Source organism: Chanos chanos, chromosome 1, assembly GCF_902362185.1.
Source record: "Chanos chanos chromosome 1, fChaCha1.1, whole genome shotgun sequence".
NCBI classification, from domain to species: Eukaryota; Metazoa; Chordata; class Actinopteri; order Gonorynchiformes; family Chanidae; genus Chanos; species Chanos chanos.
The window spans coordinates 35190934-35218685 of record NC_044495.1 but is presented as its reverse complement, the minus strand read 5'-3'; the positions used below and the strand labels follow the sequence as shown (position 1 = coordinate 35218685).

The window sequence follows — 27752 nt, the reverse complement described above, 5'->3', positions numbered from 1 at the left end:
AAATGGACCTATTTATCTGTGTAACTATATATTAGATAGATAGCTTGACAGACAGACAGACAGATAGACAGATAGATAGATAGATAGATAGATAGATAGATAGATAGATAGATAGATAGATAGATAGATAGAACTTTGTGTGAAACTTGGTGTAAAAATGATCCAAGTGTGTGAAGAAAGAACAAGAAAAAAACAAAAGAAGAAAAAACAAAAATATCACTAATACAACCTCATTACTGAATCATTGAGCACAGGTTTTAATGCAGGTGGTTCTCTCTTTCCCCACAAGACATTAATTTAAAGAAACTGACATGTGTACAAACTGAATATGATTGGATGGACTTTGAATTGACAATTCTACTCCAACTGAGAGCCAAGTGGCTTAATAAAGATCTTTTTAAGAGACTCTGACCTTCAGGGCACAATTTAGTATCATTCTAAAACACATCTTATACATCATTTTTTCTCTCTCTTTTAAATATTGCTAAACTTCAAGGGGATTACAAATCATTATTACAAAGGCAGATACTTCAAACATTTTTTGAGACTCTTCTGGTTGAGGGCATCAAAGGTAGTGTTCAGTCTGACAGATAGCATACCAGCATTCATTAAAAGTAAGTACACAACTTGGTTGACCTAACAGAGCTAGCAACTCTTAAATCATGAATGGTGTTTTATCAAAGGGCTTTCTTAACAAAGAGGTGGGTTACCATATTATAGAGAGCCCAGAGGCTCCACACAGACTCCTTTTAGGCTACTAATTTGTAGTCACTGGAGTGCATATATGCAAAAACATATTTGAACAAACTAATGAGAACAAGAGGTAGGCTTATACGTGTCTTGAAAACCTCTTCACAGTAAATGGAATCGCTTTCTACATTTCTGCCAGAGTTTGCGGGGCTGTGAAGCTAAGATACTGTCTTACCGAAAATTGCTTTTTTTTTTCAAAGGAACTTCTTTAAGACAGGTTAACTTTCTCTCCCACACACAAATTTGAAAAGTACAAAGCTTGGGGTATTACAGAAAAGATAATAATTAAAATTCCTAAGCACAACAACACAGACTTTCAATTGGAAATATAAAATGTGAGCTGCATTAATACAGTTTTAAGAAAATACATCGCCATCAAATAAAAAAGAAGCTTTAGTTCTACCCGTATTCCAGTCGTCTCTGAGAAAGTGTATAGAATTCTTTAGCTACAAGAGTCATTTCATCCTATTAAGCCAAAGTGTATGAGTTCTGCATTAAAAGAAAAAAATGGTCAATGGGGAAAAAGGACATTTTTACAGGATTCTAAAGACCTTGATTTCTTTTTTAACGCACAGTCCTTTAATTAAATATTAGACACAGACACAGCCTTGATCAACATAATTGTGTCCTACTGTAGTTCTTCAGCTATTAAGAACTTGTATCATTCAAGTTGTACAAAAGACCTCTAAAATGGCCAGAGATAGATTTAAAAAAAAAAAGAAAAAAAGATTCCCATCTCGTGTCATTGTGCTATGCAATCACACAACCTTGTCTACCAAACACATTTAATAGGTAATAAAAAGAAAAAAGGTGGTGCAGTTTTTGCAAAGCATGGGATGTTTTCTTATATCTCTGTTACATTAATATGTGTGTTTTGCTAGTATTGTGGAGGTATTCATTTAACATTAACACATAATTCCTGAGCAACTTAGAAATCTCTACGCATTACGTAAAGGTTTCTAAACACATACTGATAGTTAAAGATCATTTCACACTAACAGTTTGCATAACTGGTAGCTTTGAGAACATTTATTGATGTAGTATGTTATCATTAATTATGGACTAAATGTTGATCATTAAGTGAAAAGTATCAGTTTCTAGTTTTATTGTATCTTTTGGATCTTTGACATAACATTGTACTTCATATCTGAAGCAGTCACAGTTGACTTTGTGTCAGTTAGTGCACCTGTTGCAGGGTTGCTGTGATATGAACTGTTTTATAAATGAAAAAGGTATCTCCCTGATTTTGTATTTTTAGTATGTCAAACTCTTATTGAAGACAATCTTAACCAGAATATCTTGCTCTAGAATGTAAGTCTTTGTATCTCTAGAATGTAAGTCTTTGTATCATACCTTGCTAGACTCCTGCACATAGGCATGCTTTTACTGGTTGTCAATTTGTGTTTCAGTCACAGTACCAAAGAGTGTAAGTGAAATGCTGTATTTACTAGAACACCTTTGAGATGACCGATATTTTCACTCAGTAAAATCCTTGCACTCAGTTTCACTATTCATAGGCAGTCTGATAATTCAAATGCTCCTGTCTGCTTCTTATTAAGTGACAAAATTTGGAAAATAACTCCCCAAAATGGCAATGGTGTTTTTTTTAGTCTCTTCATCCCACATTTCTCTCTCTCTTTCTCTCTCTCTCTCTCTCTCTCTCTCTCTCTCTCTCTCTCTCTCTGTCTCTTTCTACGCTCTTTCTTGTCTGTTTGAAGCCAATTGATGACATGGTTTTAATTATGGCGGCCCTCTGCTTGGGTAGCTGTCAGCATTGCGGTCAGTTCTGACTCTGTCAGCTCAGCCTCAGCACGCCTCTGCTATTGTTCCAGTCTCAGAGCCAGTGTCTGCAGAAATGACAAAAAAAACCCTCTCCATGACTTCATTCATTTCCTTTTTTTTCAGTTTGTTTAAAACACACATGAATTTAATCAAATCTGTACTTATATGTGCATGTGATTAATTTCAGTCAAACCACTGAGATCTGGTGTGTCCCCTATCTGAGAAATGTATGATTAAGAAAAAGGTACAGTCATGTAGAACGGTGTTGAGTGTAGACTATGTTGATTGATGAAGATAACTGATCAGGGGCAGGGCAATGCAAAGTCATGGATCAAAAAGAAAAAAAATCCTTAACCACAAGTTAAAAAAAAAAAAAACCCTAAATATTTCCCCTAATAATTTAACACATATATAAAAATCTAATCTCTGCATTTGATCTGGAAAAGCTTTAGCAGCATGGGTACGACATGTACTCCTTAAATGACCGCAGTTTGGTGCACATTGTAGTAGATATTTGATTTTATTTTCTTCTCTGATGATGAAATGATTACATGCACATACACCTTAATGGGAATGATTAAATTTGATAGGAGACAGTGTTTTATTTAAGGAAGTCTCAATCCAAAGTACTCTTGCTTCTTTTCAAAGTAGTAATTGAATCTGGCCGTGGCATACCTGAAAGGTAAGAACAGAACACTTTAAGACAAAGTTAAAAAAAAAACAAAAAACAAAACAAAACAAAACAAACAAACAAACAAAAAACCCAGAGATTGATTTTTGATTCGTTGAAAGATGTTGAGGTGACATTCATTGATTTACTGAAGAAGGAAAAAGAGTGGATTCAGAATGTACTGTTTCACGGTCCTTACTAAAATGCTGTCAGATTTCAGCTTAAGGTGAACATAAATTGCCCCTCCATTTGAAATTGAACCCCACCTCACTTTTCATATAGTAACTAAATGCTTTTGAACTGTGTTCTCTGCATATGGGGATTTAACATCATAACATAACTAGGTGGGGCACTGAGTTATGGTCAATTTGATGGCTCAAAAGGGAGTCATCTGTTTGTGTTTAACAGCTGTGTCATGATGAATGTAACGGGACAAAAAAGAAGCAGCTCTTCTGGAGGGCTGCCTACGGTCTGGCTCTGCTCTGCTCTTGTGAATGCAAATATTCTCTGTCATGGGCATTTTTCCTCTGGGTGACATAGCTCTTCATGAAAATTCCAGAATGCTGACCCGGGAAATTTAAATCGGTTAAACAAAAGTCAACCAGTTTTGTATGTAACAACTTCAAGTGCTTACAAAATGTGTTGGTAACTAACTGACAATTTTCTGAGAATGGTTTTAAAGCGTGAAAGGGTGTATCCACCATTGTTGTGGGAAAATTTACCCGGCAATATTCTGGATCTTATGTGTGAAAAGGGCTTATCGTGTAATTCTGTTGGTTATAAATTTCCTGAATTTCACCTCAGTTCATGAGTTTTTTAGAGCTGCTTTAACACTAGAAGGCAGAGAAATAGTGACAGCTGATCACTGTGATGAAAATGAAACAAATGTATGTTCTTATTGCATTTTAAAAAAGGTGACTTGTAAGGTCATATCTAAATGCATTCTAAATCACATAAAAGTACGACTTAAAGGACAAGCATGCTAAATGCATTGTATGTGCTTTTTACAGGTAAAGCACATCCCACATATATTTCGATCAGATTCAACAACACACAACAACAGATTAATTTCTTATAGGGTGTCCTTGTTCTGTGCAGAAGAAATCTAGTGTTTGTTTTGCAGGTTGGAGATTTTTGGCAGCAGGAATAGTGGGGAAAAAAGGGAAGGAGGAAGCAATGGAAGGCCACAGTATAGTTCTTTAGAGTTCCTGTTTGACATGTTCTCATTACAACCCTTTTCTTGGCATTTGCTGAAACTAAAATGGTTAAATATACACTATTATCATTCATTCATTTTCCAAGTCACTTGTCCTAATTAGGCTCACAGGGTGCAGGAGCCTATCCCAGCGCTCATTGGGTGAAAGGCGGGGAAACATCCTGGACAGGTCGCCAGTCCATCACAGGGCTATTATCATACAGTCTATCCTCAAAAGTTGCACACTTATAAAATTCAAACTGCAAACAACAAAAATATTTGTAAATGTTGCTCTACTAAGATAACATATCAGAAAAGCTGCAACAACAATCAACTAGAAGATAAAAAATTTCAAAAAGCATCATTAAGTCAACAATCATTTTAATTTTGTTGATTTTGTTACTTAGAATATTTTGAAGGAAAGACAAAAACAAATACAATTGTTAAAAACACAGAAACTTTCTTTGAGTAAGTGTCTTGCTTTCCCATATTTTCAGCATAAAATATGGCTCATTACCTGTGTTATTAATAATGCAAAATGCTTTTGTATGACAATCTTCATAATAATATGAATTTCGAAGGTCTATTTTCGGCAAACCTCCAAATCATCTCCATATTATGCTCCATATTATTATTAACCAATATATCTTATTTATAAGAGGACAGTATCACTTAATTTTCTTCACAACTACACAGGTGTCTCACAGACAACAATCACCTCCTGAAAAGAAGAGGTTTGAGAAATGATATGATATGACATGACCACGAGGGCTGGGTGACTTGAGCTAATGTCCTATATTGTCCTATGTTGTAGTTGGAAAAACACAACTATGAGATATCAGGTAGAACCAAACCGGCTTGAGAGGACTTTGTAGAGAGTTTCAATGCTGTGCAAACTCCCATTGAACCCTTATTAAAGTGCACATGAGCCTCAATACATTTTCGTGAGATTAGCTATGTAGCCATCCATAGTGTGTAGATGGATTTAAATTCCTTGTACATGTCATAGAAAGTTACACTGGGAAGATTTATGGCTGATTTGAGAAGCATAAATATTTTGTCAGGAATGAGCTTAAGTTGCAGCCACCAATTATTTTAAGTTCTTTCCATGTATGTGTCCACAGGCTTTCAAATTTATGTGCACATGCACACAACTATATCCAGTATAACAGAATACAGCTAACTGGTTCTCAGAGGTCAGGTTTTTGGCAACAAGATGGCAGACACAGCAACCTAACATATTGCCTTTATTAAATCAAACAAATGTTATAAACTCACATTTGAACACATTTGAACAATGGTCAGCTGGAAAAAGTTAGAAATATATACTTGCTAAAATTAAGGCAATGAGTTTGTACCATGTTTTCAAATAAAGTTTGCAATTAAGTTCTTACAGCACCCCATCTCAATTTAAAGCAATCTCAGCAAAACTAATGTGAGAAAAACAATGGAAAAACTTCCATTGAATATTTTGGCTGATTAGGGGTTGCTCTGCAATGCTTTTTCATTTTTAAGTTAATAAATCCAGTAATGCTAAATGTTTCAGAGCCCACTAATTGCTGCCACGGAGCTGCAGTTGAAACCCAGCCTACAATGGTTTGTTCATGTTGGAAATGAATGCCGTTAAACACCTTCAGAACACCTGTTTGTTCTTGCTCCTCTTCAGCTACCATGGGTCATGCATCAGCTTTGTTCATTTACATTTCACACAAACATGGTATGTTGCCATGACACCTGCTTTCATGGGGTTAAAGAGGGAGTTTTTAATTCTTAAAGCTATTATTATCGACTATTTTGAAAGACACTACCTTGAAAATCATGCGGAAATACAGTGGAAGTGATTTGTGAGTTCATGTTTTCCCCATTCTTATCTGCCTTTTTCCCTCTGAAGAAAGAGCACACAAAGATGTTTCGAAAGAGAGTAGCTTGGAGGAGAAGAAGAAGAGGAAGAAGTGAAAAGTCAAGGTAGATTTCATAACAAATAATGACAATGGAAGGGCAGAAGGGGTCAAGAACAAGCAAAGATAAAACAATGGATACCAACAACTCACAGATGCAGTTGGCTTCATAACCGACGTGTGAAAAGACTACAGTGGATGACCGTGAATAACTGGAGGGACTGAATTCAAATGGAAATACTTCATGTGCTTAAGCTGACCTTTTTCTATGCAGGTGAGAAGGTTCAATTGTTCGGAGTCTCTTTTCAGAATACTTTCTGCAGATAATTTTGTTTTAACTAAAGATTCTGGGACTTTCAAAATGAACCTCTTTGGAAATGATTTAAGTGTGCTAGTGTAAAGCTGATAAATGCAGTCAGAAAGAATGTGTCGTTCTTCTGCTTGGTGTGCGGCCCCAAGAAAACAGATTTGCTGTAAGTTATTATGTGTCCTTTTCCCCATTGTTCTTTTTAACCAGTAGACCTGAGCGATGCATTGAAATGTATTTATTTATTTATTTATTTACTTTTCAATTCAAAATCGATCTAATTCAGTACCAGTATTACAGAATTTTGTATTTCTCTCTGTCAACAAAATACACGACATTTTTCTCCTTTTGAAACGGATGCGACGACATTTCGTTTATGCAGGTGGTCAAAGCAATCAGCTTGCTTACAAACAAGATGTGTTACAGTCTGTTGCTGTCAGTTTAGGTTAAATTTGTGTTTGATTGAAAAAATCAGACATTTTTCACAGCCGTGTGAGGAACAGAGAGTGAGGGACAGACTGCAAGTAGAACAGTGAAGAAAAGAAACACAGTGCCAGAGTCGCAACTACAGCTGACACAAAATATCACTGAGTATCAAAATGAGGAAATGTATCACTCTTGGTTAGCTTTCTTTTTTTTTTTTTTACTGAAAAAGGGTAACAGTATAGGTGGATTTTTTGACTGAAAAGTGTCAGTCAGCTTTAATCAACAATGGCCTTGTATCAAACACTCAGGTATGATTGGGCCTGTAACAGCTACAGTTTCAGTTCTCTGCTATTAGCCTCCTGGTTTTTTTCCCTGTATTTTCAGTAGTTTTCCTCCAAACCTTTAATTGAAATAAGTAATTCAGATAAAGAAAGAACTGGATACAACATGGAAAAATGTGACACAGACTGTATGTTACCACTTTTATCAACTGACAATAAGAAGCTGTTGATAAATCTCTAATTATCCACGACTGGGTAGTTTTTGTTGCATTACATTCATTTTTTGCCCAAACACTCATGCACACTAAACTAACTTCAGCAAATGAATCGTGTGAAAAGAAAGCTGGCCATCCAGTTGCCTAAAAGTTGCAAATGAAAGCTTTAAACTTGCCTTTGCAGTCTACAAACATACCATGACGTGAACTTCTCAGCTGAGTGCTTTTGGGTGCCACTTCAAATCTGCTTTGTTTTTCTTACTAGATTTGTAGCCACAAGATTTAAACTATACTTTATACTCTTAGTAAAATACTTCACTGAACCTTTCAAAAGGAGCCATCATTAGGTTCCATACATTTTGCAATATATGCGCATGCATGTAATAAAAATATATGGGAAATCTTTTTTTTGTCCTTTTCTTATTATGTGTTGACAAAAAAGGTCTTCCTCTTGAAAAATGTATGTCAGTACAATATTCACTGATGAAATGAACACCTGATCAGTTGAAGTTATCGTTAGTTTTTTACTGTTTTCTTTGTTTCTATTATTTTCTTTTCATTTTTAAATATATAATCTCATTGACACACTGGGGAATACAAAAAGGAATCAAACTACAAACACAGTGATTGTTCTATCGGCCACTTAACACTCACACTGTATAAATGTTTCTTTTATGGTTCCTTTGGGATATCCATGTTTCTACGATTCCTGTAGAATAATTCCTATTTTACATGACAGATACATTGTTTTTACAATTTTGTCCTCCATACCTTTGTATTTGTTAGAGTAAGAATCTAAGTAAGGGTTACATGAAATTAAAAGTTTAAAGTTGCAACATTGTCACTGTTGTCACTGAAATTCTAGAGCAACCTGGTTATACTGAATGTCTTTAAATCACTTTGGCAAGTTGCCTGAGCGCTATTAGTGTAGTAGATTGTACATCATTTGAATGAAGAAGGTTGGATTTGGTGAGTGATTATCTGCATCGGTGATGAGCATTTACCACTCTAACCAGATTAGATCATCTGCTTTGAAACAGCCATCTGTTTCATGGTGATCTGGCATTTCTGCATTCAATGCTCCCAAAACCATCTCTGATATGGTAGTCAATAATGTAGAACCAGTTAACTAATACAAAAATGAGATAGTTCCTAACATCTTTTTCTGTGACTCTAAATGCACGGAAGAAAGCCCTAAATGAACATTAACCCCTCAATTCTAACTAATTAGTCTGCAGTCACTTGATCATGCTTACATAGTAATTCTCTGAAATGTATAGGAGAGAGTTTTCTGTCCACACATCGTTTCATGTAAGATAGGTTTAAATCATATTTGTATCCGCACAGCCTTAGAACAACACTGAAATCTGTCGTGCTCTTATAATTTGAAAAACGTGTCTCTTTGGAGTAAATGCCACATCCGTACAGACACAACATAACCCACTTGAGAAGACATATGATTTTACACTTAATTACATGAGAGGACCTATAAAAATATTCCAAAGATCCATAAGCTTTAGTGGGTTTTCCCTTAGGTGGGTCAGGTTACATTCTTTTCCAAGTGTTCAGTAGACAACCAGCAGCACACGCCTGGAAAGCAGGGGTGAGTGACAGCAGAGGCAAATGGAACCACAATACAGCTTCTGTTTCCCATTCATCATTTCTGATGGAAGCAGAACTCTATGATTGGGGGGGTGGGAAGTACACATTGGACTGTGGGTAGTGTGGTGCCAGTACAATCATCAAGTAATCCTCATTGCTGGATTGTGTTAGAGCCTCACTTAAAAGTTATTATTTCAACCATGGGGGTATGGGATCTGAATATAAAGTAGTTCCCCTCAGAATTTGTGGAGGGAAAGGAAATGGTTGGACTTGAGTTATAAATGTTTTCTTAAATTAGTGTTGTCATATTCCTTTTTTAACCCAGCTTGGATAAACCCTTGAAACCGTTGGATTCAAGTATCAACTATTTGAATAGATTAATCGGGTGATTTAGTGCAGGGGTAGACCAAACTGTTCAGTGTTCTGGGCATTCAGAACTGCAGTATTAAAACACCTGAAAAACTGGAGGATGGTCTAGTCTGGCAGAATCTCGCAAGAGTTGCAGAACATCTTTGTTAAAACATGTTCTGGAAAGAATGAAGAAATACAATTTTCTAAATGTTTTGTCAAATGTTGTGTCAAATCTCCAAGCACTGGCTTAGTCATGAGTGTAAAAGTCAAACTACCAAATTTTTATTCATGTATTTGTTCATTTATTGGTATAAAATACAAATACAAGTGTCTAAGAGAAAGGATGTCAATATTAGATCAGATCAGACTGATATTATGAGCAAGAAAATAAATACAAAAATGTTCAGGAAAAATACATCTATCAGTTATTTCCAATTTAATTTCACTTCGGTTTTTCCAGAATTGAAAGCTAGAGTAGTCAGAAACCCAGAAACAGAAATCAAGTCCAAGATCGACGTCACTGGAATCAATTACTACACCATGATGCAGTTTCTAACCTGATAATAAATCTTTAATGCATTCTGAGTAAGTTTACAGACAAGAATGCAACTTACCTCAAGAAGTCAAAGTCAATAGTGGAATATCTGGCCTGAAGCAGAGCCCAGAGACCCCAAGAGAAATGGGAGGCCTGGGCAAAGAAAGACAGAGATTGGGACAAATAAGATATCAAGGAAGATAAATACAGAGCTACAAGCAAAGATTTTGTCAAAAAACTGAGTGTAGTCACATTTCTATTTAGTAGCCCCTGTCTAATCCATAACCATAAGCCACACACCTCCAGGTCTTGCCCATTTTCATATCAACCAACAGCCAGTGAACATGTTTATCAAGTAAAGAGCTGAAAGCAAAAAACAGCACAACCTTAGTCCTTCAGGTCTGGACAGGACATGGAAACCTCTGGCAGTTCCATTAACATTCAGAGTCAATATCAGCTGGTTGAGTACCTAAAATAAAAGCCTACTTCATTGTCTTCATCAGTGTATTATCCAAAAAACACTTTAAAACTGTAGCATTTAAAGAATTTCAATCCCAGCATCATCCCCAGCTGAGTCGCTAAGAGAACAGTTTGGTGTGTTATGGGAGAGGCAGCCAGACGGCGATATGCTCCCCACCACCAGACTCAGTTATTCATAGCTTTGATTAGGCACCTGCGCAATCATTCAATCTCACCCTCTAGCACAGATGCGAGGGGTATGCACTGGTGGGGAAATATGAGAGTATAAAAAAGATATTTAAAAATATTTAAATAAGGGCTAACATCAGCTGTGTTGTTTGAACCTGACAGAGAAAGCATTTATTTATTTCTCTGTCATATTTCAGCACTTTTAACCCGGCTGAACGGCACAAAAATTTTTGGAAGCCAAGTTTTTTCAAGTAGTGTAGGCACAAGGTTGTAACCTTTCCTGTGCTGAACTGTGGGAAACACCTGTCTGTGCAAAAACTGCAAATGCAAGTCAGTACAGCACCTAATTGTCAGGGACAATTTACCCATCCAAGAGAAAGAGTGTGGGCCGCAGTTATGGATGTTGTGAAGTTGTACATCAATGTCACTTGCAAGTCACAGTACTGAAATAAAACATAGTGATATCACAGCAAAATTCCAATTTTCTTCTGTTCTTTTTTTTTTCTTCTTTTTTTTTTGGAGTACACAGTAAACAAATTGTTACCCTTCTCATAGCTTGTCACCTCAGTTGTTAGCACTTTGTCTGTGGCACATTTACTAGAATCTAGTGATGGGTGGAATACAATGTAGGTAGTACACAGAGACTGAGAAAAAGGTCTGCAAAAGCAAACTATCAGACAACACAATCTGTTTCCAACTGCTGATGATTTGTGGTGGATGACTATGTTTTGTTTTTTTTTCATTTTCAATTTAGCTTTGGAAAATGCTCCAGCAATATTAATTCAACGGTATGGCATTCTGGAACAAACAAAGCAAACTCATTCTAGCTTTTTGTCTTTCTTGCTGACTAGCTTTTAACTGGAGGAGTACTTTCCACAACTCTTCTAACTGGTTAAACTTCTGGTAAAACCAGTTACCACCTAATATTGAGGCACAGGTCAGCTGCCTAGATGATGTCCAGGCAATGAAGAAAGGTACACTATGACATACAGTCACATTAGAGGAGGTAAACAGTCGGTGTGTGAATGGGTTGTTGTTAGGACATACTGAAAAACATTGATTAAAAGTGCTCTGTAGCCTCAAAAGTTATCTCATACGGGACTGATGGCTAAACTTAAGTGAGACACCGGCATTACTTCATTTTGAAATATGAATGCCACATAACCCCTTTCTCACCAGTGAACACTCTGACTCTGACAACAATGATCAAGGAACACCGTATCTACCAGGACAGCCACATGGTGACCCACCACAGCTAAACGCTGTCAAACAGTCTCTACAGCATACATGACTCATCTCAGCAGTGAGAGGCTCAAGCACCCAACACTCTGCCACTTTTCCTGGAGGTGTAACCAAACCAAACCCATGATACAGGGGCTGTGCTGACAAAAATCTCTCACTTCCAGTGGTAGTACCTTGTTGATATGGATTGCATTTTTTCTAGTCATGCATTTTCCTTGTGGTAGATTGCCAGGCTATTTACACATTCAAACATGGACTACAAATGCTGAAAAATCGTCCACATGCATAGATACTTCATACATATGTGCTTAGATATTTGCACAAGTGTATGCTTCACATCGAGAGTGTTTTGGTTACATCATCCTAGGCAACACTGTTCATATGAGGTTTATCAGTCATTAAAGGGGGGAGGTATAGAATTTGTTTCATTTGTTGCTTGGAAACACAGGTTGTGTGTTCAGTGTATATGTGCTAAGTCAGCCACTGGGCAATGAGTCATACCAGAACTGGCTTACGAGCTGGCAAATGGGTATTGTGAGTTCCCCATTGACTGAGCCAAGCTTTGCATCTTTCCACATCCGCGGCAAGTTTGAAATCCTCCTGGGGAGGATTGTAGTGGGCATGAACAATATCACAACTGTCTGTTCTATAAGCACAGCAAATTCAACCAACTCCAACCTTTTAGAGACCTATTAGTTAACTAAGTCTTTAAATCTCAAATTTGCTAACAAGCTCTCACATGGTCCGGTATTAAGTCCTTCTGCTCAAACCAAAATTTATTAGCTAATGAAACACAGGCAGCACTGTGTTATCCAACTCAGTGATGTAATTATAGTTTCATTTACTAATCAAACACTGTGAGGAGATACAGCCTTTTTTTCTAGATCAGTTTCTGCACTGAAAATGGTCTCTTATATGGGGATTGGCTGCTGCCTGATCTGACGAATGGGATCTAGCCTTTTCACAAAATCATTAGCTTTACATTACACAGAGACAGTGAGTGGTAGGGAGTTGCCCAATAGCTGAAAGACAACAAGACTCTGCAGAGACAGAAGTGATGACCTTACGTCCTGAGAGCCTTTAGGGAGCCCTTTTGTCTTTTGGCTTCCTAGCAAAACTTTTAGCTCAGCTGGCTTAAGCTATTCTCCCCACCCCGGCATGGCAGCCAGCCACCCCCAGAGAGACGCCACTGCAGGCTTCTTCTCCATCAGGCAGCCTTATTGGTCCCTCACGTTTGGAAAACATCTCCAGATCAGTGTCTCATCTCTTGCGTTATTTTGTGTTGTTGTTCATTGTTGTGAATGATAAAGTCAGACCATGTAAAAATGAGAACCATGACCGTCTGCTTGTTTCTTGCGAAGTTACCAAGTAACCCAGAGTTGAGTATGGAGAGTGTGTTTTGATCGGCTTAAGGCTGGTTTAAACGTACGGTCAATGAAAAGAAATTCTATGTTTTCAATTAAACAAACAGAGCCCAATGCAGGTTGGTAAATAACTGTGTACGTGATTTGTCTTGATGGAATGTGTGAGACATGTAGCAATTAATTTCCAGTGTGACTCAGGATGACTTCTCTTAAAAACACCCAGTTAGTTTTTTTTTTAAATGTGTCAGTGAAGTCTGACTTCAATTATAGATATGTTCTTTGGTATCTTGTTAATTTGCGGGATGTTTTTCCTTTTCATCTCTTGGTTTTGGCAGAAACGTTTTTTGCCTAAGGGAACTGCTTACTCACCATGTTTTGGTGATATGAAGACTGCTTTTTAAAGCAAACAGCAGTATGTGAATGTGTTTGTAAGTGTGTGTGTGTTGTGGATAGGTTCTTCGCTATTTTTGTACTAAAAAACATAGGAATTTCTTTGCTTGGAAAGCACTATTCATTTCTCTCGTGATTATTCAAAAACAGCGGCAAAGAGAGTCAGGGAAGATCAATGATGGGGAAAACGTGGTCGTCACAAGTTTAGTTATAATCTGTAGGAGACTTGTTCAACTTCACTTTAAATTATGAAAATTATATAATTTAGTCACCTAAATAGACACTTCTCAGTCTGAAGAAACTGTGAGTAATTAGCTGTCCAATAAGCATCCATAACAAGCCTAAATGAAACAAATTGTGGAAAGTCTACATACACACAGACAAGACAAAACAGATAAATAAATACATAAAATGCTAGTTGCTTGTATTCACGTGCCACCAAACCTTTGATTGCCAGTGGTAACATCAGAAAGAAATATTGATGCCCTCTCACGTTGTTGATAGTACATTTCAAATGAAATGAAATTAAATGCCTTTCAAATGAAACACATTCTTTAGTTTTGGTCATTGTGTTAGCTGTCTTCACTTAAAACACATTAATTATAATTTGTTATCTGTGAATGTACTTACAAGAGGGGGAATATCTATTTAGAACAAAGAAACACAGAGTAACATGTATCTCTACAACAAAAGCTTCATTTGTATTTAGGTACGTTGTGGTGTAGACTCACTGATTTCATATTAAAAGTAAAAGAATTATTTTGAACATTCATGGTTGGTAATGTTGGCAATGCCAGATGTTATAGCGAAAAAAAAAGCCAGTGACATCAGATATTGTGGTGAATAGAAAAAAACACTTTTAAACCTACTACATTATTTTCCATAGAAACAATAATAACATGTCTAAAGCTGTGGTAGCAACAGTATGGAAGACACTTGAATCTCACCAGTAGACACTAAGTCAACAGTCTTTTAGTCATTCCTCTAAACTCCACCCCCTCTCCCAAACATTTCTGTTTTCACTGTGATCTCATGACAATCATCATTTGACGGCCGGCATAGAGGTAGAATCAGATATTCCAATGCTGTGTTAATACAAAATTGTAATGTTGGAAATAATAGACTGTAGACTGTTAATGTAATACACCATACGTTCACTTACAAGTGAGAACTTGCAGACTTTAATGTAGAGCTCCTGGACTTCCTCCTTAGAGGCTGAAGACCCCACACCTGTACAGGCTTTGTAGCTTTCTAGGTAAGCAGTCAGCCAGTCCCTCTGCAGTTCACAGCTGGGGTAGAGGCTGTAGTCTACATTACTCAAACCTCAGATTTAGTAAAAAAAAAAAAAAAAAAACATGAAAAAGAAAACGTTTGTGTTTTATTCAGATTTGAAAGGTAATGTGATTAACTGAAAGTTCAGTGTAGCATGATGTGAATGATTTGATGAGAGATTTAGAGATTTACCAGCAAACTCGTTGAAATGGTTACTGATATCATATGCTTGATAGTTGAAGTCAGCATATTCAAAGTCAATGAATTTTACTGATCCTAAAATTTGAGAGAAAGAGAGAAAAACAGAGAATTCTTCTATACAGTAATCTCTTTCTTTTTCAACCCATTATAGATTTGTTAAATTTTTGAGAAAATGTATTTCTGAACAAGGAGAATATCAAATAATGTTTGCATTATTTACAAAGTATGATAAAAAATAATTCTGTATAATAAGCCAAAGCCAAAACCGTCAGAAAATCTGACAGTCCAATATGATTTTAATATCCTAAGTGCATTAAACGTTCAGTTGGTGTACACAGTTTTTAGTATTGCAATAAAAAGCAAGCCAGAGCAGAGGCGAAAGAAGAAAAGATTAAAGTTTTTGCCGTCTCTCTAACTGCACGGGAATATGATCAGCGGGGAGTGAAAATGATGACCGGGTAGCGAAACCTCTCTATCTAACATATTTCAAACACATTTTCCCAGTTTTAAATGACTTATGATCATATGTCTTGCCCAACAATTTAAACTGAACTGAGAAATAGCAGTCCTACTATTAAACTGAAAATGTGATAATATCGCTTTCAAATTATAGATAATGTTGGCTGCCAAAGAACAGTTGAACAAATGGTATTTTGTTTGATCAGACATTCGTGAAACAGAGATGTTTAAATCTCATTGCTCCTCCTGGTCAATATCACAGATAAACTCACTCCTCTTTCCCCAGATAAACTCTGGATTTCTCCGAGTAATACAGACTCAAACCTCGCTGTTCTCAGACACAACAAAAGTGTGATCTCTTGCCCAGGCAGTCTTACACACCTTTGGCTGGGTTGTAGATGATGTTTTTGGACAAGAGGTCATTGTGACACAACACTGTCGGAGAGTCTATGTGGCTGAGGTGTCTCTTGAGTTCCTCCATTTCTTTGAAGAGGACCTCTAAGCTTGGAACTTCACACAGGGACACAGACCTGAGGATGAAATGGGAAAGAAAATAAAATTTTCTGTCTCCATTCCTGCGACTGCCTTGAGCTCAGTTCTGAATAAACTGGATACGTGAAACTAGGCTCGGGTAGTCAAATCATTCAAACATACAAATGAACAAAATTTGAGAGCAGCACCTTGACGGTGACACATAAATTATGAGGGAGCATTAAAACTCATACACTGGGTCTGTTGTGTTTATGCATATCAGACAGAAAACAAAAGCCGGTATATATCATTTCTGTTTATGACATTCATTTGCCATGGCATTGATAGAGTGATACGTTCATGTCCTCTGATGCAGATATCAATACACACATAACTGCGTCTTTTCACTGAATGAGGGCTGCAGTGCGTGGAGTTTAATTACAAAAAGAGAGATGTAAGAATAAGTACAGGTGTCCTCTAGAATTTTGTCGTGACATATTGTCCAGGGTTCTGTGACACTGTGATGAAAACTACACCCGTAGTTTTGGGAATGCATAAGAATCATCACCGGTGAAAAGAAAAGAAAAAAAATGAATAGAATAGGAAAGACAGCACTGAATGGAATTTTTTTTGTATGTCAAGGTGCAACAAGAATACCTCTTTGATATCAATTATCTTAAAACCTTTGATTCAAGGCACAGTCCTTCAACCTTAAAAGTGTCTTCGGAAGCTGCGAGTTCTCCATAATAGTGATGACTAGCTAACCACATTCATCCCCATGTAAAATGAAAGAGCAGTATTTTTCCTTACGCACACACTGGTAGGTCTATTTCAAACTGAGTACTGACTATATAGAACTTCTGGTTGATTCCACAATGTGATATGTCCTTCTCCCTATCCTCTGATAGCTCTATCCATCATGCAGAGATTTTATGGTGCAAAACAGTAAAAGGCACCTGGGACTGCTGTGTAAGCATTGTTGGCATACTAATTATTTTTTATGTTTCCTTTCAGACACAGGGGGAAAAAAGACAGTAATTTAAACACTGTTATACCTATTTATGCTGTGGACCAAACTGTTGCCGTGGTATTATACAAAGTTGTCAGCATAATTTAGTGTTGCATCTTGAACGCAGCACAATAAAACAGAAGAGACAGAGTTTCCTGTTTATTGAAAGGAGTCAGAGTCTCTTGCTTGCTTTTCTCACACGCAAGTTTGGCCTTTAGCCTTAATGTGTTATTTATAAAACACATAGAAAATGAAAACAGGTTTTCATTAGTTAAGTAGAATATTTGATACTTGGTTTTATGTATGAACAATACTTCACCGCATTAATTCGGAAATGAGACCAAAGAAAAAATATTTTGAATTCATTTCGCTCTCTGATACAACTACAAAGTTACACATGCAAGCATGTACACAATATATTTTTAAGCAAGATTGGTGATGGCAAAAACAATGCATGACAAAAAAAAGAAATAACTAATAAAATATCCATTAATCTTAAAGAGTGCCAACACCTGCATCCACATAATGATAACTGTTGCGAGCTTCCTCCCCAGCGATCATCCTTTTCTATCAATCACTGTCTGTCACAATGGAATCAGAGTGCACCTCCTGAGTCTTTCATTCCCTTCAAATGGTTTCATGGCGTATAAAAGTTAATTGCAGGCACTCTAGTGTCTGTCAACTCTAGAACTCCTCATTAATAGATATGCCTTGCATTAGGTTGACAGCTACCACACAATGTTATTTAAATCCATGATTTGTCTCACTGTTCTTTTATTTGTGAGCATATTAAGGATGAAATTAGGGGAGTGTGTGTGTGTGCGTGCGTGCATGCGTGTGTGTGTGTGTGTGTGTGTGTGTGTGTGTGTGTGTGTGTGTGTGTGAGTGCGTGCATGCGTGCGTACGTGCGTGTGTGTGTGTGCTCATATAAAGCTGTTCGCTGTGTTTTCAGCTCAGTTCCTTAAATGATGCAGCTGTGTGCTCTGCTGCTAGCCTCTGCGGGGGGCCTACGCACAGAGAGCTTATGCTGCACCTGCAGGTGTTCTCTGCTAACTCATACGGGCATGTGTGAAGAGAGCTCTCTCTCTGTCTGTCTCTCCCTCACAAACACATGCACGCACACACACACACACACACACACACACACAAACATGTAAGCACGCGCACACACACACACACACACACACACACACGCACACACACACACATGCACGCATGTACGTGCACACACACACACACACACACACACACACACACACACACAATGTAAGCACAAGAATATGAGTATGTCCGGTCACCCAAACAAACATTTCCATTCCATTTACCATTTCCCTTTAAGTATGTTACAGAAACCCTGCTACATTCTGTTGCACTGAAATGCCTTAAGGACCATACAGCACAATCCACTGCCATCTGTTGGAAACAGCGATACACTGCACAACGATGTGTTGATATTTGACTGGACCCCTCTTTGTCTGAAATATAAATATCAGCGATTTTAAATGAGCATACAGGACTAAATGAACCGAGATTACACGTTACACAGGGTGCATCAGAACACTGATGCTCTGTGCCAGACTGCTGGTGAAGGAGGCAGGCAGCTGAATTAAACCTTATTCCCAAGGTTTCCGTCTTACACAGTGACCCATTTTCCTTTTCTTTTCTTTTATTTTTTCGGACGTAGTGTAAACTTATGTAAGAGTGGTGGAATTGCCAACTTCAACCCATTTACGGATGGACAACCACAGCACTGCCCAGTTTACTCTTGTTTGATGGTTTATAAAAAAAAATATGAATAAATAAAAATTAAAAAAATGAAAAACTGCAACTGCCAAGATGTGTGAGGTGACTTTGAAGTGAGGATAATCTTGAACTTCATTGTTGGTCTATGAATTTGGAAGCCAAAAAAAGCTAAAGTTTCCAATTCTGTTTCTGTCCTCAAGGATACTTTTTATGACTTATCCCAAAGGTTACTGGAAAAAATAAAATTGATACAGCGGTAATGCACAAAGACTGTATTAATCAGAGTAAAATATATGTGAAATTGAAAAACCATTGACCTTGTCATCATATATTGTTTACTCATATAAAATACATTGCAATTTGCCAACCTTAGGTGACACCATTTGATGGCTATACATTATGAAGTGACCAAGTAACAGATAACTTATTGAAACTTTGTTAGACATGGAAAAGTGCTCAGACAACAATTCCCGCAGTTCGAAGTTATTTCCAATAGACTGACTTGTTTAAGACTGTGCAGTAAATGTAGTATGAAAATTGCCATTCTCTAGCCGTTAATACATTTATGGGACACCTATGTTATGGTTGGTTTTTGATTAGTCACTCGGATATCAAGATTCTCGTTTTTTTTTGTTTTTTGTTTTTCTTTTTTTAATTGAAAAACACAAATTTTCTGTAATGATCTAAAATGCTTTTAAAACTGTCTTCTCTAACTGTGCCTTTGACAATACACAAATGAATGAATGAATGAATGAATGAATGGACAAACAAACAAATAGGCAAATCAACAAATAAATACATGGGACAAAGCAGCCTCTGTAAGACAGAGTGTAGCTTTTTTCCAAGATTAGCCTATGATATATCTTGCATAGATATATTTACTAAGTTTAAAAAAAAAGAAAACTAAACAACAAAAAATCATCAGCAAATTGTGGCTGAAAGAAATCACTTATCAGAAAAAAAGAGTGTTGAATATTTAATTACAAAGGGGCTAATTGCTTAGACGGAGCCATATGTCAGTGAGGATGAACTTTCCCTTCAATATGTGCTTTGTGTAGTGATCTGAACTTAGAATATATAATGTGTCCTGCGGATTGGAGTGCTTTTAAAACCTTTTTTATGTATTTATTTTCCTTTTTCAATAGGCTGTTTCTGTTTAGTGCACGTTCCATTTAGCCTCAATTACTCCCGGAATTAAAAGCACAGTCTCCTTTTGAATGTCTGCTCGCTGGAGTAAAAGCAGACATTGCACTTTTTCTCTCGTTTGTCTGGACTTCTGACTCATTGCCACTAAAAGTAAACAGGGGTGAACATTTCACTGATAAGACAGAGATACAGGAAGTTCATGTTTTCTTCTTTGTAGTGCCTGTAATGTCCCTTTCACCTTTGACCCAGCAGCCTTGAGCATAATGTCTCTGTCAAAAAACACTGACAAATCACAGTGTCTGTTTAAAACTATTTCCATATGGAGAACACTGTACAAGGGCACAATGCAGCAAACCAATAACGGGTGTTTTCTTCACTTACCCCTGCTGCACGGAAGGGTCGCTCTGAGAATTCTGGACCAGTTCCAGGAACAGAGATACCTTTGTCCACAAAACTGGTTCAGCAGGTGAGTTTGAACTGGATTTTATTGAGTGGATTTTTCCCATTTCTGTGGCAATTAATCTGAAAGGTTTACAGAAGACACGTCAGTTTTTATCTCGCGGTTAAACGATACGTATTGTTGCGACTGCAGCATAAACCTAATGAAATCATACAAAAATGGCCTGCTCATAAACTCATCCTTCGGAGCTATCTAAGAATGTGAACCGAATAGATTTAGGACACAATTGACCTCTTATATAAACATGGCAACAGCTCAAACCAGACGTTGAAGCAGACAGAGTGGGCTGGAGCCCTGTGGATGGCCTTGTACTGTCTGCCAGTCTGGACCAAAGAACCATTACATTTGTTCATAGTTCGGAACAAAGCAAGATAATGACCAGAAAGCAATGTGACCTTGGTCTAAAAAACAACAGTCCTCCCAAAATGAATCCTTCATATGACCTTCTCAGCAAAAAAAAGAGAGGAGTTTCTTTTTCCCATTTCTCATCCTACTTAAGTCTAAAAAACCTGCTCTCTCCCCTCTCTGAGAAAAGAACAAATTCAACACTTCCTTAGAGTTCTGGTCTTTGTCATTCTCCTGTCCCTCATACAGTCCACAGGCAGACAACACAATATCATGCTCATCTCCAGGCTCCAGACGCCAGGCCAGGTCAGCAATTCCCATGATCCTTGTATTCTTCAAAGTCTGGCCTAATACCATTAGTGCTTGAGAAAGTAATGATTGAGAGGACTTCAGATAGAAACATAAGTATATACCAGCCTAACTCCTGAGTTATTTTGGACATATCCAGTGTTTAGAAATGTGATGAATCTGGTGTATAAGTGCAACAGTATGGTCTGAATATAGGATTTGATAGACAAGAGAATATGAAGAAATTATAGAGAGACATAGAGTCATAAATTCAGTCACCTTTGTGTTTAAATGCTTATTCAGTCACAATGTATGCTGACAGAGTGAATTTCTTAAAGTTCACCTTTTTAGTTTCTATTGATTATTTAGAGAGAGATTATTTGATATTATCATGATATGATAATTACACTAACTGAAATAACTATTACTTGAAACAAACAGACTGTAATTATTAAAATTTCTTGGTGTCATCCACTGCCGGTACATGATTTGATCCTTTATGGAAATGAACTGACCTGTAGATAGCAGGCTGTCTGAGTAGGGTGTCATCAAGTGCGACTCCTCTCATAAACTCATAGCAGATGCCATTCTGGAAAGTGCAGAAAATCTGAGGGCCACAGCCATGGGTGCTGAGTACCTGTAGCATCTCCACCTCCTTATCCCGATCAACAAAAAGCTCTGTCATCCGCCCGTACACCCGCACCAAAACCACATCTGAATCGGCCATAGACCCCACATAGAAGCCCATTAGCTGGTTTGTGATACCTTCTGTGAAGACCTGCATACAAAAGCAAGTTCAGAACTGGTCACTCAAAATGCTGACCATGTTGATAGACACTGTGAACCACTGGTTGCTCATGTGTTCAAAGGCTAAAAAAAGGGAGACACATCACACTTTTACAAATGCAAATGTTCTTGTCAAATGAACGTGTCCAGTCAAAGCTAACCAAAAATGAAGAAATAAATGTCGGGTATTCTATCTCTCCTCCATGTTAAGGACAGTGCTTTCTCAAGCAGTATTGAAGCCTATCAGAATCCCAGCCCTGAGATGCTTTGCTAAGATGAATGACCGGTGTTATAATCTACTGCCTGCTGGTCTTTCTTCCATCTTTCCTCTGTCCCCAAGGCCTCCCTGCATGCCCTCAAAGGATGAAAGGATTACAAGAGACACACTGTTACACGAGAGCATACAGTACAAACATGACCATCTAGAAGTTTGATAAACTATTTATGATTTTGCAGCTTGTGCTTGATCAAAAACAAATATACCACCGCAATCACGTGATAGTGTGATGGAGTTTACTTTGCCCTTTGTCATCAGTGTGGACATCTGCACTTTCAGCTTAGAGCCACATGTCACAGCCTTTACCTTTTCTACACATAATATTCTGGAGAAACCATTCAGGCTGAGGCATCTCATCTCAGTATCTGATAATAATAAGAATGGGCACCAAGCTTTCTGACACTGTTCCTTTGACTTTTCATGTTATCTCTGTATCCATATCTATGCCTTTATACACCTATCCAGGAAGAGGATTGGATAGATAGATAGATAGATAGATAGATAGATAGATAGATAGATAGATAGATAGATAGATAGATAGATAGATAGATAGATAGATAGATAGATAGATAGATCGATAGATAGATAGATAGATAGATAGAGGGTCATTCGATAATGCAACAGTCATAAGCCATTCATTTGCAATGACATTCTGTGTTAAGCTGAATGACTACACTGAAATACACTGGAAAATTGAAATATGAAAATCTTTTTTATTCCATTTCCTTTTTCATTAAAATTCCTTTTTTTCAGCTCTGAGACAGTGTCCAAAGGTAAAATGCTATGCCATTTTTTCAGCACTGGAAAAAAAAATCATTTGTACTCAGACCACATTTGTTGGGCTTGTGTTCCTTCCCCACATTACAGCACTGACTTGAATATGATGTAAATCTAATTTTATTCTAATTCCTTTTCCTGAATTGACATATGCCATTTATGTCTTTGTGGCTCCATTTCCCCTGATATTTAAACACCATTTACCATTATCTCTGTCCAAAGAATTAGCTCTGAATGGAGAAAAAATCTTTAGAGATTCAGACAAACAGTGAACTCCTGACAAAAAAGAATGCCTGAGCAGAAAAATGCTTATAAGCACCCTTCTTTTGTCCAGCAGGACCAAACCCAAGAGCCTGTGTCTTGAGAATAGCTCTGAATATACAGTGTTCAATTCAGTGTCTCTCCCAATGCTATGATCTCAGTCAAGGACCTGGTGTTTGTCCCGACAGGGGAAAAGTGGAGTCGTACACATGGGATGGGTTGTCTCAGAAATAGGCTGCATTTCTATGCGTGAACAGCAGACCTGTTTTAGACTGAAATGTATTTTTGCCTCTCCACTGGGATTCCAATCAAACACTATTTGTGCTTCACTGTTTATGGATGGGACTACAATCATCTCCTCTACGTTTGCCCAATGTGCTGAACAGTGCATGTCTTTGTCTCCTTTCCAGGCGGTTTTGAGTATGTGGGATAAACTATAACCACGCCATGTTATGTGTTGTCTCCTCTGTTTTTACAAAACTCAATTTTATATACAGTTGCTGGAACTGTGTGTGGAAAAATGTGCCGCAAGACACAGCTGCTACACTTGATAGGGAACTGACCTCATCTTTAGAGTGTTGTGTGTTGGCCTGCTTTGTCAGGTAGCACTGACCAGATGGTGCAGACCATGTCACATTCAAACATTCCATAGTGGAAGGTGTTATACCAGCAAATAAATCACTCAGGGTTATCCCAAAATGTATTTTTCATATATATATATATATATATATATATATATATATATACGGTACCCGAACTGTCACGGTACAGATGTGACGTTGCATGCAGTCGTACAGAGAATACGTGGTAGCCTATGTGCAAAGATTGATGAACGTAATGCAGAACCAGATTTCTCAAGCGCGAGTCTCTCATTTCACTCTCTCAAAGTTGGTTTGTTCTCTTCTGTCGAAGATTTGGGATCTGATTGTGGTGCAAACATATAACAACATAAGTTTTCAAGGACCTTATGCTCTAGTTTAATGGTACATTGTAGCAAGAAGTAAACCACATTTTTTAATGAATAATAGATGGCAATGCTGGCTATCAATAGCCTGCTTCACGCTGCTGTAGGCAACCATGTGCAGTTGTGACATCACAAACACACAGAATTCAGAGCAGGCTGTAGAAAGGCTTGTTTTCTTCACGTAGGCTACATCATAAGGCTGTCAGAGGATAACACATGTTTTCATACTTTGACGATGTTTCCATACCACATTCATCGCAGTGAATTCAAAATGGCAAGGAAAATCGTGATTTCCATTCTATGGCTAATGCACTACAGGCTGTACCACCTACCTCAGGGGGTACTGTACGGCACTAGGTGGATCAGCTGTAACTTGCACTGCTGTCTGTTCAAAATAAATTAAAGAAACCTAGCCTGATGCATTTGTGCGATTTTGTTGCTTTTTTTACGGAACCATGAAGTCCAAACCTTGATGTGAACCAAACCATGACTTCTGTGTGCCGTTACACCCCTGATAAATATGATATATGTTGTTATACATGTCACACACACAAACACATACACACACACACATATATATATATATTTACTTTTTTTTTTCAAACTTTGCAGTTATTTTTACCTTCCCAGGGACAATGGGACATGATTCACTTTGATCCTAAATCAATGACAAAACCTTGCATATCAATTATACCAATACAAGTTATTTCATCTATTTGCTCTTATTGCTGTTCTGCTGATGATGGCTCAAATGCCTCCTGAAATGCCGAAGGCTCAAAAGCCTGTGTCTTGATTACTCTTCTGTTATTATTGAACTGCTAAAGGCCAAAATTATGTGTCTTATATGTATAACAGTATCACTGTGTTACAGGTAAAAGGGGGATTTCACAAATGGGAGGAACAGGCTCCAAGCATAGTTTTATTCCACCGGATTGGTAGTTCTATCATCTGAAGAACTCTCTCAACTCTTCTGCTGACTCTAAAGAACCATTCACAATTCACAATTAAGAGACATAAGGAAATACAAAAATATATTCTGGCATGGCTGATACTACATTGAAAGTAACTATGAAAAATGAGAATGGCTACAAGCTTGTCAGACAATATTTAGCTGTCTTGTAAGTTAATGTCACACCACTGCCAAGTAAAACATTGCCAAATTGTCCAAAGCAAACACATAAATGTTTCACAAAGTACTCTCATGATAAATGAAGGCCTCAATACAATATTATGATTTATTTTATAAATGAACAACATTTACGGGGCCTTGTTCATGACCCCTGCCATGAATATAGCATTCTGATGAAATCAAATAGGAATTCTCGTTCACTGGGACGTGAACGGACTGAAATTTCTGTACTTCACTGTAAATCTTAACATGATTTGACAAAATGTTGTCTTTTCAGCCGAAATTCCTGTATGAAATATCATTTAGTGCTACTGAGCTCTTATTCTTTTATCTAAAAACCTGTATCTTGTATTGTTCCAGGTTGTCATATTATGTGATATGCCTGCTGTGCCTTCAGAATACTTTCATCTAACATATGTTACAACTTGTGAATATTGGTTTTCTGCATCATTACCACAGTTCCAACTTCGCTTATCATTTGTCTATCATTTGTCAAAGTTACTGGTTGACAGGAGTTGCATTACACACACTAGACCCCTACTGAACCTGGTGTCACAGTGTGTTTATCTTTCCAGTGAAGAGAAGAACTGTATTCAAGACTGGGTAAAACCAGTCAAAGCAGGCGCCAAAACAGTATTTAAAGAAATTAACAATAATGCCAAAATTTAACTAACCCTGTTAAAATTCTTATGACTTGCCAGTTTTTCCTCTGTGTAAAAGTGCCTCGTACAGGAACCCATACAGATTGAAGCTTTGAATAGAGACAAAACTAATCATCACATTCTAAAATGATCTCTCAGCAGCAAGATGCAAACGGTCAAAGCATGTCAAAATGATTTAAGACGTCATCCGTGTATCCGTGTGTCATCATACGAACAGTGTGCAAGGTGGCCTTACATTATACAACCACCACTGCCTCTGGAATACAACACAGCTTGTTTGCAAACATGATGATCAACAGTGCAGGGGTGACATTTTAACCTGCTTTAAAATGCCTCTTGGCTTACACAGCATGGAGCCAGTGCTACTCATACACATCCCTGGAGCCAGTGCTGTATATAGTTGAGTCACATAATGTGCACAATATGATTAAGAGGTAACTTCAAACTGAATTAATGGATATTTTATGGCCGGTTTCAAAACCACTGTCACTGATCTAGTAGTAACAGATTCAAGGAGAAATGACATTTATGCTCCAGCCTCACAAGTACTCTACCGAAGGTCCATAGATTTTTTAATAGAGGGTTTCATTACAGGGCATTCAAGAGGGGTTTTTAGGACAGGGGAAACAGAGAACGTTAAGCGTAGAGCGATCATTTAAAGTCTTTTTCAAAGCGTAAAAAATATATGTCTGTGTCTAACTGCGTCTGTCTAACTTGCCTTCATTTGGATGTCCTCTGGTCGCCACTGGGGTCTGAGTCTTCTCAGGAGCTCCGTGACTCCATGGTGGGGGGGCTTATCCGCAACACACACATCCAGGTGCAGATGTTTGTTCCCCTGAACCTCAGAGTGAGTTTCCATATCTTCTCATCAACAAATCAGCTCTGCTTTATTCAGATGCAGGTTATACCCATCTGTAGCTACCTGTTCTGTTGAGGTTTTTTGTTTTTTTATAGAACAGGTCATCAAGATGACTTTGGAACTATCTGTGGCATCTTTTTGATCGCGTACCTTTGATCTCTTGTGTCCTGTCCATCTATGTGTCCAGTGAGTCAGCAAGCCTTCAGGCTTATCAAAGTGCAATGTTCATTTGGACATCTTCTACGCTGCACATGTGCATACAGAAGGTTACACATTAACCCCCATGTTCAAAACAAGGTGTAGAAATATCTAACGCATTCCCACAGCCTTCATGATTCATATAGATTAAAATAAACAATACGTGGAGGATCTGGATATTTGATAAAACAATTAGTAGTAATTAGTAGTATTGCTGCTCTTCAGAGAGCATTTGAGTGTTGCAGCGGAACTCATAATTTACTCATTATGCTTACAATTAGTATTCCTTTCAAATATCCAAGATTATACAAATACTTCAGCACAGATTCAAACAACCCAATGTGGTATCTGCTTTCAAAATCAAAATCTTGGATATTAAATAGTTTTATGACATATGTATTTACAAAAGTAGTAGTAGTAGTAGTAGACGTAGTAGTAACATCCTAAATAGTTATTGATAATCATAAAACATATCATTTCTCATGGCAAATAGGTGATTTGATTGAATGTGGAGCTGTGTCACATTTATGTCACATTGACGCTATTTCTCTGGATAAATTAATTGAAACACAATTTAAAGCCTGTGTGTTTAGTAACACAATGATTATTAATAACACAGTAATAATGCATTGGCAATGTATTTACTTTTTTCTAATTGTTTAAGCTCATGCTGTGTTATATCACAGCATTGTATCACGCAAACTCTCACTGGATAAAATTCGTAAGTGAAGGTGAGGGATAGGTCTACAGAAAATGTGAACATTGTGAGAGATAGACTTGCTTTTCAAA

At 37.5% G+C, this 27752-nt stretch overlaps 1 protein-coding gene across 4 annotated transcripts; it reads right to left on the bottom strand.

The window, feature by feature from the left end:
* Nucleotides 1–247: 247 nt before the first annotated feature.
* Nucleotides 248–26945, bottom strand: zgc:113516 (ethanolamine kinase 1). 4 transcript variants are annotated; one of them, XM_030785685.1, is made up of 9 exons: nucleotides 26625–26945; nucleotides 21566–21828; nucleotides 20339–20479; nucleotides 15970–16118; nucleotides 15121–15204; nucleotides 14819–14979; nucleotides 10399–10481; nucleotides 10092–10165; nucleotides 248–2597 (listed from the first exon to the last, which is right to left on the bottom strand). In XM_030785685.1, exons 1-8 carry the CDS (start codon nucleotides 26763–26765, stop codon nucleotides 10093–10095), a joined length of 1095 nt encoding a protein of 364 aa, XP_030641545.1. In that variant the 5' UTR covers nucleotides 26766–26945; the 3' UTR covers nucleotides 248–2597; nucleotide 10092. The 4 variants fall into 4 exon arrangements, with proteins under 4 accessions (XP_030641545.1, XP_030641547.1, XP_030641544.1 ...); XM_030785684.1 differs by lacking the exon at nucleotides 248–2597 and adding an exon at nucleotides 2930–3207; XM_030785687.1 differs by lacking the exon at nucleotides 10399–10481.
* Between the last annotated feature and the right edge of the window lie 807 nt (nucleotides 26946–27752).

What these genes read in the sequence shown, in the direction of transcription:
- zgc:113516 (XM_030785685.1), bottom strand. Translation starts at nt 26,765, where the DNA reads ATGGAAACTCACTCTGAGGTTCAGGGGAACAAACATCTGCACCTGGAT. An exon ending in CATCTACAACCCAGCCAAAG is followed by an intron (nt 15,205 to 15,969) that starts GTGTGTAAGACT and finishes CTCAAATTTTAG; the next exon opens with GATCAGTAAAATTCATTGAC. An exon ending in AAGTCTGCAAGTTCTCACTT is followed by an intron (nt 10,482 to 14,818) that starts GTAAGTGAACGT and finishes CTTTTATTTTAG; the next exon opens with GTACTCAACCAGCTGATATT.